We start from the raw sequence: 12,676 nt of genomic DNA, 5'->3' as shown, positions 1-12,676 counted from the left end.
ACCATCACTTTGAGACCATGATAAAAGAAAGCATGGGGTGTGTTGGACATTCTGATATACACCAGGAATCCAAGGCCTCAGGAGGTGGATGAAGCTCTGCCAATGGGCGGAGGAGGAAAGGACTGGAAGAGTGGCCACAAACACAGAGCCGAGCTGTCTTCAGATTAGAGATATTGAGAGAAAACACTCCAGATGGCTGTGGCTGTGGGCCCGCCTATCAAGACATTGCCTGGGAATGGGGAGAAGGGCAACGTGTTGGTTGTGAAAGGCAGTCCTTCGTTCGTTTAGAATAAACTCCGCGGCGGAGTAGATATTGGTTTGAGTGCACACAAACCTTGAAGGTGTCTGGGAAATCTTGTTGCAGGAGTTAGTGCAAATTCTTTTTTTTTTTTTTTGGTTTGGTTTTTTGAGGGAGGGTTTCTTTGTGTTATCTTGACTGTTCTGGAACTCACTGTGTAGACCAGGCTGGCCTTGAACTCACAAAGAATCACCTGCCTCTGCCTCCCGAGTGCTGGGATTAAAGACGGGCCTCACAACTGCCAGACTTTTTTTTTTTCCTGTAGTGCAAATTCTATGAAGTTTAGAGATGGCTAGATCTGGTCAGAAGCGGTTTCTTTTACTTTTGGTCACCAGAGACAGTCATCAAGGCAGACTATTCTTTAAAACAAAAAGCAATTAGCCCTGACAGCTGAAGTCAAATCAGACCTTTGGGAATGGCCTAATTGCTTTTTGTTCAAGGCCTGTCATCCATGTGCCTTTGGCCTTGGTGTCAACACAAGCACACAGGGGCAGTCTCCCAGATCCTGACCAGTGGCTCTGTCCTTGTCACCGAAAGGACAAAGGACAGCAGTACCCCCAGAAGTCATGGGTCTCTGTGGTCACCTGCAGCGCCTGTCAGGCTGAGAATTTTGTGGGTAAACACTGATTCCTGCTGAAACTGCCACCCACCACTTGGACACTTGGCCGCCTACATCTTTTCTGACTGGGACTTTTCCCAGCAGCTGGAGGGCGGGTAGGTCTAGGGTGGCTCCATCATTTCCATCCCCACCTCTGTGTTACTGGCAACTGCTCCGGTTCTGAAGCTTACACTGTGGGGACATTGATCAAGATGAGAGATCTCATTCCACCCTGGTTATTTCTGGCATCTGAAAGCAATCCAAGGCCTCGACTTCTGGCACACCGTGCGGTGGGGATATTAAGTAACCGCTTCCTGTGAGTACAGACACGGCTTTGAGGGTCCTAACCTTCTCCATTTATCTCATTGGCCGTTTTGAGTGCATTCTGCTTGCTGTTGGTTCCTAATGAGCGTGTCTGGAGATAACTGAATGTGTATTCAATGTGTCCTGTGTTTTTTTTTCCTCCCTTCTAGATTGAAAACATAGATGCCTGCTTGAATTTCCTGGCAGCTAAGGGAATCAACACCCAGGGGCTGTCTGCAGAAGGTGAGTCAGAGCCCACGCCTTTCCATCATTATTAATGCCCACCTGTTACCTAACAAGTACTTGCTGCAGTCAAGACCAGGGGTGCTGGTGGGCTGTCCTGGTTGGGTGCCCTTTCAGGCAGAGTTGAGGATGTTCACTTTCTGACAGCTCACAGATCAGTCCAAGAATTCTGCCCGGAGTGCACGCCACGGCTGCATGCCACAGAGGGTGTGGGAGGAGAGGAGCTTGCTGCTCCAGTTGGAGAAATGCCTGCTTGGGCAACACCGTTTCCCACTCCTATAGCGCAGCAGCAGGTTCTCCACCAGGCGTTATGTGTGGGAAAGAGACCGTGCAAGCACAGGACAAAGTTCAACCAGGGGAGCCAATTAACCTTTAGTGGTAGTGCCTTGACCTTGCTCTTGAGAACGGGGAGAGCGAGGTTTGTGAACACACGGCCACATTTTAACCTCCTGATTAGCTTTTAATTAACCTGGATTTGGTGGCTAATTAGCACCAATAGTGTCTGCTAGAGGTTTGTTGTCGGGTGGGGTCATGGTTTGGAGTGGGCTGGCCGGGATTATCTGCCTCCTCGGGCAGCACCTCCACCTGGAATCGCCCTCGGTCTCTGTCTCTCTGTTTCGTCTTTCCCTCCCTCCCTCCTCCCCTTCCCCCTGTTTGTAAACACAGGCAGCTGCCAGCTCTGAAGCTGCCATAGGCCAGGCATCTTCCCAACCTCATTAGACTGCATCTGCCTCCGGTTTTCCCCGGAACAGGTAGAGCAGTTGGGGCGTTCCAATTGCTCCTAGCATAGCAGGAGTGTGCGCTGAAAAGATGTAGGGGAGCATTGGCCCTGGGAGTTGGGGTGGGGCTGAGGGGACCAGTGAGGCCGGAGTCCACAAATGGAGCAGGTAAGTTTGCAGACCCTGTCGGTTCTCCATGGGACTATGTCTTGTCTCTGCCAAGAGGTGAAAGATTGGATCTTCTGGCTGTGTTTTTGAGCCGTTGTCTTCTCCATGTTGGAGGTGGGGGGCCTCCATGGCTTCTGGGCATAGTGTGCCTCTGCATGGACTGTGTCAGAAAGGGGTTGGCATTCTCCTTTTGCTAAGCCTGGCCTTGGGCAGGCATGGCCACCCTTGTTCCATGAGTCTCGGGAGTAACTTGACCAAGCTTAGTCTCCGGACTTACAGAAGGATTCCTAGAGGATTGCCCTGCCTGGGTGTTTGTTGGCCTCATCTCTGTGGACTTTGTGTTCATTGCTGAGACCTACAGGGTTCAGCAGCAGACTGAAATTCAGAGAACAGGATCGTCCCCTGTGCTATTCTTGTGCTGACCAGTAGGTGGCAGAACATGTTCCTCTTAGTGTCTGGGAATGGTGTGGGCTTCTGTCCTCCCAGGAGAGCATCTGCAGGGACTTCTACAGTGACATGCTGACCATGCAGTCTCGCCTCCTCCCTTAGACCTGGAGGTGATCCCTGGCCACTTACCGGCTGTCTATTTTCTGTCTTGTCTGTCTGCTTCGTTTTTTTGATACTCGTGGTTTACTGATGGAGAAACTGGCTGAGAGCTGTTCTGAGTGGGGCTGGAGACATGGCTCAGGGGGTGAAGTTCTGCTTTGTGTGAGCTTGAAGACATGAGCTGGAGCTCACAGAACTCATATATAAAACTGGCCATGGCATCCCATCCATGCCTGGAAACGTAGTACTTAGTGTTGAGAAAGATAGAGGATGGTGACAGCAGGATCCCTGGGGTCCTCTGACCAGATAGCCAATCAGTAAGCTTCAGGCCCAGTGATGATGAGAGGCCCAGGTAGCCAATCGGTAAGCTTCAGGTCCGGTGATGATGGGAGGCTCTGTCTCAAAAAACAAGATGAAGAGAGATGGAAGAAGTCACCAGAGGTTGATCTGTGGCCTCTACACTGGCTTCTGCATCTGTGGCTTCCCCACCATGCATCTGGACACACACGTGTGCACACAGACATACACACCACACACACACAGGTGCATATACACAGAGAGATTGTGAATGACATCTCTGGTAGGTGCCTCTTCACCCTGGAAAAGCCAGAGACACAATCCTGTCTCTGAGAAGGCCCCCAGGCTGCCCAAGCAGGGCATTGGCCTCTGTTAGCTGCATTGGACACCACTTAGTCAGGCGCAGCTCCTTGTTGTCATAAGCAACTTGCAGACCCAGGCACCCGGTGAATACCCAGGGTGCCCAGCCATCAATGAAATATACCTCATTCTTGACCTCTGCTTCTCCACCACATGAGAGGATGGATGGACTCGGGGCCAGGAAGAACAAAGCCCAGGTATCCTCAGAAAGGCCACCCCCGCTCCCTGGGACAGGTTGTCAGATATGACAGGTGGAGTCTGGAAGGAGGACGGAGCAGGGCAGGTCTTGAACATCACCCCGGGGCAGGGCAGGCTTAAACTGGCAGACTCTGGCACATCTCCAAGAGCAAAGAGATGGGCCCGAGCCTCAAGGGCACCGAGAGTGCAGGAGGCGTGGGCCGGATACCCACTCAGACCAGCAACATCTCTGTGGACTATCGCTGCAGCCACTGCCCCAGGCACCCGCCGTCTGGGCCTGCAACAAAGGCTCAGTATGGCTCTCTAAGGGCGGGTTGGGGCAGGCCTGCACTACCGCGGCACGGCAGGACAGATGCACAGGGCCCGCCCATTCCTGTGCCAGCTGTAATCACTGGGAAAGGGTGGGGATGCATCTGGGGCTTTCCAGCTGCCAGCGTGCCGCCTCTGAGGAGGTGCCTCGGGCTCTCGATTAGCTTCAAAAGGAAAACAAAAAACATTAAAGCTGCCTTATTTTTTAAACATTATGATGCCTTTCTGACATTACAGGTGACCATAAACAGGGACAGAAGCAAGTGGGAGGCCCGGGACTCAGCAATCACAGGCGTTCTGCTAGGTGACTCCTGAAGGAGCGTGTGCTTTTGAAGTGACATCATTGCCAACCTGCTCCTCCTCTTATCTTGGGTGGGGCTGCAGGAAGTCTCTCTGGACCCTAGGGGTGCAGGGAACAGGTGGAGTGTGTCTGTTCACCAGCATCCGCACATCATCGAGTGTGGCACCGAGTGGCAGCTTCTGTCCCCACGGGTCTCCATGGGTTCTGCTTCTGTGCTTTAGTCTCGCCTTCCCCACCGAGAGCGCCATTGCTGGGACACAGGGCCACCAGAATGCGTGGTTGAGGGGTCCAAGGCGGTCATGCAGCCAGCTCCTCTGCCAGAGCAGTGCCACAGACCCACAGGGCAGACAGGATTTAGATGAGAGTCTCACAGTTGCCATCTGCCGTAGCCTCCCCCTTATGCTTTGACTCAGAGGTTCAAGGTCATCTTTGGTTGTACTGAGATCAAGGCCTGACTGGGCTACAGGAAACCTTGTCTCAAAAACAAAACGAAACACAACCAACCTTTGGCTTAGCCATCATACCTGTCATCCGCTTGTAATATCTCTGTGTCTGAGCATATTAGTACAAGCCAGTGGGAACAAAGGGGTCAGGCAGAAACCAGCGAAGGTATGTGTCTTGACAGTAGTGACCGTCACTAGAACTGGAGGGTGTGTGCCATTTGCCCTTCCATTTGAAGGAGGGTGGCCCAAGAAAAGAAAGCAAGTACTTACTTGCCCATGGTCTCCCTGGGCCAGGGGCATCACTCTGGGTGTTCCTGTTTTTAACCTGGGTGAGAAATCTAGGTGGACTTGCCTGATCACATGCAGAATGAGGCTCCCTTCTTGGGAAATGTCAGCATTCCTGTGGGCTTAGGGGTATTGTTTCTAGGCTTCCTCTGTGGAGCTGGCTCGCCAGACAAATACCATTTGGAAATGTGGGCAGAGCACAAGTCTAGCTATTCGGGTTGCTGTCTGTTGCAGACCACCCATGGCTTGGCCTGTGTGGCTTTTAGAGCTTTCAACTCTGTTGCATTCTTTGTGTTCCAAAAAAAAAATCCGACATTTCATCGACTGGGGAGCAGATAAACAAAATATGGTATGTCCATATAGTGATGTACTATGCAGCACCGTAAAGCCCGTGTCTGTTCTAATGTGGTTGGAAAAAGCCTTATGCTAAGGGCGGGTGGTGTAGCCCAGTGGTAGAAGGCTGGGCTAGCTTGTGTGGGGCCCTAGATTCAACCCCCAGCACTATAAAAAGAAAGCTAGAAAAACAACAACGGCAAAACATATGCTAAGTAAAAGAAGCCAAATGCAAATGACTACAAATTGTATGATTCACATGAAATGTCTCGAAAAGGTCAATCTACAGCAGCAAGATTCATGGGTGTATGGGAGGTTCAGAACTTACTGCCACTGAGCGCAAGCAGTTGCATCAATGGAAATGTTCTAATATTAGAGCTGATTAAATTCACTAGCAATCATTGAATCACATACTTAACTCTATGTATACAAGGTGTGTAATACCTCGGTTTATTTGAAGAACCGGAAAGAAAGCCACCGTTGAACCCTGTCCACTGTGAGATGACCTGTGATGATTTTTTTTGTGTGGCCCTCAGAGAAAGCTGGGCGAGCACACTCCTCTCAGGCTTCCTTTGGGTGGGAAGAGCCACGAGAGGCGGCTGAAGTGACCGCAGTAGGATGGCCTGTGTTTTCTGAGCTCAGAGGTGTGCTGCAGCAGGTGTTGGTGTGCTCAGTTCCTCTTTCACTCTCTTCACACCTCACACCTTCCCCAGGGGAACGTGCATGGAGAGGTCCTCACTGTGTGAGAGAAGGGATGGGGTCTCTGAGGCTTGCGACACAAAGCCTTTGAGTCATGAACTGTAGAGATTCAACCCCACAGGGTTGGCTTCTGAGTCCATCATCTTTATAATAAAAATGCCAAGAAAGAGTGTGTTTGCTGGAGCAGTACCGTGACCTCCGGCAGCTGGAAACGCTTTAGGGGAAAGGGAAGCACTTATGAGCAGCAAATGACTTGATGGCCACCGTACGTAGGGAATGGACATGCCCCCTACTGCAGCAGGCAGATTCTGAGCCCTTGGACACGCTGAGGCTTTTGAAATTTTATTTTATTTATTTTATTTTTAGTTTTTCTCGTTTCCCCTTCTTTGCTTTTCTTGTGTGGTTTATTTTTATTTTTTTTAAGTGTTAAGGAATGTTGGACATACCAAGAGAATGAAGAATACTCATGCCCACCAGCTACCTTAATAAATAAAACATTATCTGGTCTGTTTTTAAATTCACCCCATGTGATGGGCATGCAAGGAAGCCAAGTCACACAGCGTTAGGAAGCCCAGCCCTTGAGCTAGAAAAAGCCTGGATTCAAGTTCCACCTCCAGGCTTATTAGAAACGTCCCAATGCGTTTCTGAACTTTAGTTTCCCGTTAAGTAACAGCAGGGATGACAGTACCCCCGTGCCAGGGTCAGAATGATGGACACCGCGCACTTCTGACTAGCTGGGGATACGCACTAGGCAATCATAACGCTTGCTGATCACAAACTACATCATCCTGATAACTGGGCATGGCACAAAAATAGATTTTACGTAGTCATCTCCAAGAACAGCTGCTATCGCTCTAATGACTTCATGTTTCAAGAGGAGGTTGTCCGCTTGCCGCGAGCTCCTTCATAGGTGCTCATCTGAATGTCGACATGGGGTTGACTCCCGAGTTTCGTCCCTCACTCAGGTCTCTGTTCACCAGATGACCAAAGGTGTTTTTGTTTCAGTTGTTGGCTTCAGTTTCCCCGTGACTGAGGTCGCTGAGTCACTCTCCCCTCCCCCCAGACTCCAGTTTCCCCATGACTGAGGTCGCTGAGTCACCCTCCCCTCCCCCAGACTCAAGTCTGTGATGCTCATGTACTTTATAAGAACATCTGGGGACCTTTGGTTTTTCCTGGACCGGGGAAGAAAGTAGCTGAAAGACTGAAGCTGAGCTACACAGTTAGGGATTGTATCTTCATCTCCGGCACCTTCTCTACTGTCTGCATTGTAAGGGATAGTTCCTAAGCAATGGCCCGGCATCCCAGTTGGACTAGGCGAGCCCTAACTTTCAGCTGTCGTTGTGGCATAATTAAGAGCCCCATGTATCAATATCATAGTTTGGCTTAGCAGGTAAAAGGGTTTGCCATCAAAGTACCTGAGGCCTACATGATGGGAGGTGAGCACTGACTTTCCCAAGTTGCGCTCTGACTTCCATGGGTCTGCCATGGCCTCCCCTTCCTCCTTGTGCACTCAAAGCAACATGCAGATTTAAAAATAAATTATAGTGAAGAGGCATCTCAGTGGCTGAAAGCACTGACGCCTCTTGCAAGGGACCTGGATTCAGTTAACAGTAACTCCAGTTCCAGGGGATCTAACACCCACTTCTGCAGGCAAAAGGCCCAGAGGCTTTGAGTCTTACAACATGAAAACACACATATAAAAATACAGTGCACAGACATTGATGCAAGCAAGATACTCATAGAATAAGCCTTTAATAACGAAAGCTTTGGGAAAGTCATCACAAAGAGAGGTATCACCAGTACAGCATGAAGCTGGAGCTGTTTGGCCATTTGAGGGGGATTCTGGGACTGTGGTCTTCGTGCAGCACAAAGAGTGGTGGAGAGCGTCGTTGTTCACGGTGAATCTTGGTGCAGATGCCCTCGTTGGCTCTGTGAGGACAGCTCTGTTTGACGGGGCTGGCTTTGGAAGTATTATTGCCTTTCCTCGAAGGCCGGAGAGATGATGCGACTTGCACAGCTTGAGCGTGGTAGGCTGGAGTCTGCAGGTGCAGGCTTTGTAAAATGTGTGTTTCCCCTGGCAGCCTTCACAGAACCTGCCAGCCTCCAAAGTGTGACAGGAAGACCAGATTCCAGAAGTGTGTGGTGTCGGTTCCTTCACAGCCTGGAGAAAGAGATGCTTCAGCAAAACAAAGGCTTTGTCCCAGTCTAACTTGGGGAGGGGTTACCCAACAGGCACAAAGCCCTGGATGACTGCCCTACCTTCTTTGCAGGGAACAGGGCTTCTCCTGAAGGCATACATTACTTTCCTTCGCACATTCTTCTCTGCACTGGACCTCAGAGGAAGCCCTGTGCCTTCCTGGGCAGGTTTTCTCAGCAAGGACTCAGCCAGAGGCCTGCACTCCCCATGAAGGCATGGCTGCTGCCTCCCACCTCTCTCACACAAAGTCCCCAAAACCTCCCTGGCCTTGCTTTGGGCTAGCTCTCTCACTCACCAGCTAGCAGGAGGTCATGGGGAATATCACCTCTCTGCATTTCCTTCTCTTGATATCTCTCTTCCACACTCCCTTGGGGTCAGTGTAGCCTCTGGCCATTAGCAGCTGGTGTTAAAAACGCGACATAAAAGTATGGATGCTTCTGTATGGAATAAATATTTTATTCCTTGCCACAGCTCTTTATGCATGCCTTTAGGCAAATGAATTTTATTTTTTTTTATTATTTATTTATTAAGGATTTCTGCCTCCTCCCCGCAACCGCCTCCCATTTCCCTCCCCCTTCCCCAATCAAGTCACCCTCCCTCATCTGCTCTAAGAGCAATAAGGGTTCCCTGACCTGTGGGAAGCCCAAGGACCGCCCACCTCTATCCAGGTCTCCTAAGGTGAGCATCCAGACTGCCTAGGCTCCCCCAAAGCCAGTACGTGCAGTAGGATCAAAAACCCACTGCGATTGTTCTTGAGTTCTCAGTATTCCTCATTGTCCTCTATGTTCAGCTAGTCCGGATTTGTCCCATGTTTTTTCAGACCCAGGCCAGCTGGCCTTGGTGAGTTCCCGATAGAACATCCCCATTGTCTCAGTGAGTGGGTGCACCCCTCGCGGTCCTGAGTTCCTTGCTCGTGCTCCGTCTCCTTCTGCTCCTGATTTGGACCTTGAGATTTCTGTCCCGTGCTCCTCTGTCTCTGTCTCCTTTCATCGCCTGACCAGCTAGCAGGAGGTCATGGGGAATATCACCTCTCTGCATTTCCTTCTCTTGATATCTCTCTTCCACACTCCCTTGGGGTCAGTGTAGCCTCTGGCCATTAGCAGCTGGTGTTAAAAACGCGACATAAAAGTATGGATGCTTCTGTATGGAATAAATATTTTATTCCTTGCCACAGCTCTTTATGCATGCCTTTAGGCAAATGAATTTTAATATCTGAAAAGTACTGTCCTGAGTTTAAAGTACTCACTCTGTTCAAATTTATATTAATATAGGAAGTAGTTCACATGAATCCACCTAGGAACTGGTTCTTACGCTCTTGACCCATACTCAACCTGAATTAGAGTTACAGATTCAAAGGACAAGAGTTGAGCCGTGAATTTAAAAGGTAGATGACTGGGTAAAGGAGAGAGGATTTGGCGTCAGTGATGGCCACTTGGCATGCTCTGTATGGCTGGAGGCTCAGAATGTGAACTTGGCACATCAAACTAGATCATAGTGTCTCTGCTAGCGCCAGAGAGCCGTCCGGATCCAGAGCCTTGCCCAGATCACAGGCTCAGTCTTGAGGAGGACGCTCATTCCTTCACTGATGCTCTTACTGAGAAGTTCCTTCTGGCCCTTGCCAGCCAGCCAGTTCTGACTTGCCTGGTACATCTACTGCAACCCCATGGGAGACTTAAACTAATTTCTTTGTGGTTTAGGCGTGTTCTTAGTGGACCTCCAGGAGTTGAACTCAGGTGGGGCTGAAGAAGCCCATTGAATGCAGGAAGAAGCTTTATTTTCCTTCAACTGTCTGTGCAAAGGCATTCTCCCCCAGCTGTTCTAAAACTACAATACATATTAAACAGGGAACTTAAGTTTTATTTATAAAAACAACAAGCAGATTGATTGTGCTAAGTCATTTCCAGTTCAGACAGGGAGGGCATCTTGCCTACAGAATTAGGTTTTCCTAAAAAACATTTAACATTTCATGGTAGTGTCAACCATGCGGTCAATTTGACAAGGTTTGCTCTTTCCCACTTTTGTGCCTCTGGTGACGAAACTCTCTCTATTGTCTTGCAGAGATCAGAAATGGGAACCTCAAGGCCATTCTAGGCCTCTTCTTCAGCCTCTCCCGATACAAGCAGCAGCAGCAACAACAACAGCCCCAGAAACAGCCCCTGTCATCATCCCCTCTGCCACCTGCCGGGTCTCAGGTGGCCGGAGCGCCATCCCAGTGCCAGGCTGGCATTCCTCAGCAACAGGGGCTGGCCATTCCCCAAGCCTCGTGCCAGCCTCTCCAGCCAGCTTCACATCCGCAGGCAAAAACACAAGCGGAAATGCAGTCCAGGTGGGCTCCGTGCGGGGATGGATGGCGCTGCTCCTCTTCAGGTGTTCTTCACCCTGGCTGGGTAGGGTAGCCTGCGTGGTCAGTGGTTTTCATTTGTGAGGAACTAGCATGGCCTTCAGATAGATACAATAAGGCTTCCCTATGCTAGGCGGAGATGTGTGCTCTTACAGGTCAGAACGGCCAGCAGCCAGGGCTATTACCTACTTTTATCAAAACTGGCCTGCAATACATTCACACATGTGCACATACACACACACAGAGAGAGACACGCTTATGGATACAAGCCAAGTGTTCAGAGTCAGGTGAAAGGTCATTAAAGGTCATTTCACTTAGTGGATGCAAAAGTTCTGTGCTAACACATGACCCTCCTTTGCCACGGGAGAAGTAGAGGCGATGCCTAAGAAAAAGTGGCCGGGTGGCAATAGCAGAAGAGACAGCTGCCTTCCCAAGGGGAGCAAGCCGTATTCTGTTGAGACCAGTGACCGCAAATGTGCCTGGATCCTGTTGAACTTAGACAGTGGGAACAGGTCCATCCCGTTCCCTGCAGGGCAGGGGCCACTGCAGAGAGGGACCCTTGCCTGCTATTCACACTGGCCACAGAAGGGAGCAAAGTGGAGTTTAGAGTAGTTATCTTCTGTGCTTCAGTGAGAATAGGCGTGCAAATTCCTAAGCCATCCTGTAAAAGATCACCCACAAGCTTTAGTGGCAGAGGAAAACAAAACAAAAAAACCAAAAAACTGATGGGTTAGGTTAGTAACTGAAAAGCTTTTGGCTTAGGAGAAAGTCCTGCAGTTACAACTGTTTTCTTTTACTCTGCCAGTCTTTAGTTGTAAAGCCAGTAGCCCTGATTTGATTGGTTGCTTGATATCATTGAATGTGTGCTGAAAAACTGTATGCCCCAAAGCACCAGTCCAGGAGGCTTCTTGATCTCCTCGGACCTTTTAACACCTGCTAGCCACAAACCAAGCCCAGAGCTGCCTGTCCCCCAGCTCCCTTGGAGTCACAGCTGTGTTTCCCCCATGAAATGTGCAGTTTCCCAACTGGCAGGTTATTACAGCCGGGAGTTATGGGTCTCATGTAAATGAGACCCCCTAATTAATTATCTAATTATCCAACTGGTGTTATGGAAATTTGTGAAATAGGAGAGTCGTGTAGACTAGCAATGAGAGAGGAGTGGGGAGACAGTTAAGTAGCCAGGCACTGTGCTCTTTCCTGGAGGGATGCCTGACTGGGAACTGTCCCCTGGCTGGAGGCTTTCTGGTGGCCCTCAGCGATTTGTTTGATGAGTACATCACTCCCACACTGCCTTCTTTCTGCACAGGCTCATTCTCTGAGATGCTCACTAGAACTACAGCGCAGGGAAAGGTTCTGTGGGGAAAGTGGAGAGAGCATCACAGTTGAGTTGTTAGCACTGTCTTTGCATGTCTGCTCAGGACCCTGGATCTGCCAGTATGCGCTCCTTTATCTGCTTAGTGCAAAACCTTCTATGTGCCAGGCACTGTTAGTCATTCGGGAGTCAGAGATGGGTGACAGCCACGGTGCCTTCTCTTTGCTGCACAGCAAGCGTATGAACAGGGAAAAAGATGGGAGAAGCAGTGTGCCTGCAGGAAGATGATGGGACTCAGGGTTGATAGTTCAGGTTGGCTTGATGGGAAGCCCCTCCAAGGACATGGTACCTAGTGGAGAGATGAATGAAAAGAAGCCATCCGTGCAAACCTCAACTGCGGAGATCTGGCAGAGGGAGCAGCTCGCGCGGAGGCTCTGTGGTGGGAGCAAGCTTGGCAGGGCAGAATGAGGAGAGACGGAGCTGGAAGGTTGCCTGCAAGCAGAGAAGGCAGCAGCACCCTTCCTCTTGGGGGACAGTTGCATGGTGATGTGGCACCAAAGTCAGGCTGAAAGGGAGGAGTTTGGACTCGGTTCTAAGGTACCAGGAGGCTCAGGGTTTAATTGTATTTACATTTTAAAAAAAAATCTCTTTGGTAAATGAGCTTGTGAGGGAGCAAGAGTAAGATGAAGGACTTTGCAGTCTAGGCGACGTGAGTGACTTGGAACA

The 12,676-nt window shown here is 50.0% G+C and overlaps 1 protein-coding gene across 14 annotated transcripts in view; it reads left to right on the top strand.

The window, feature by feature from the left end:
• The window catches only part of Nav2 (neuron navigator 2), a 615,193-nt gene that overhangs the window by 415,661 nt on the left and 186,856 nt on the right, over nt 1–12,676 (top strand). For all 14 annotated transcript variants that reach the window (XR_012908349.1, XM_075953182.1, XM_075953180.1 and 11 more), the window contains exons 4-5: nt 1,370–1,442; nt 10,356–10,623. Coding sequence is in view for 13 of the 14 variants with exons in the window: in XM_075953182.1 (XP_075809297.1) it covers nt 1,370–1,442; nt 10,356–10,623 (341 nt within the window). In the remaining variant the exon portion in view is untranslated. The remainder of the gene's footprint in view (nt 1–1,369; nt 1,443–10,355; nt 10,624–12,676) is intronic.

Source organism: Microtus pennsylvanicus, chromosome 18 (genome assembly GCF_037038515.1).
Source record: "Microtus pennsylvanicus isolate mMicPen1 chromosome 18, mMicPen1.hap1, whole genome shotgun sequence".
NCBI lineage: Eukaryota > Metazoa > Chordata > Mammalia > Rodentia > Cricetidae > Microtus > Microtus pennsylvanicus.
The sequence above is the reverse complement of the archived record's forward strand: the minus strand, read 5'-3'. Positions and strand labels throughout refer to the sequence as shown.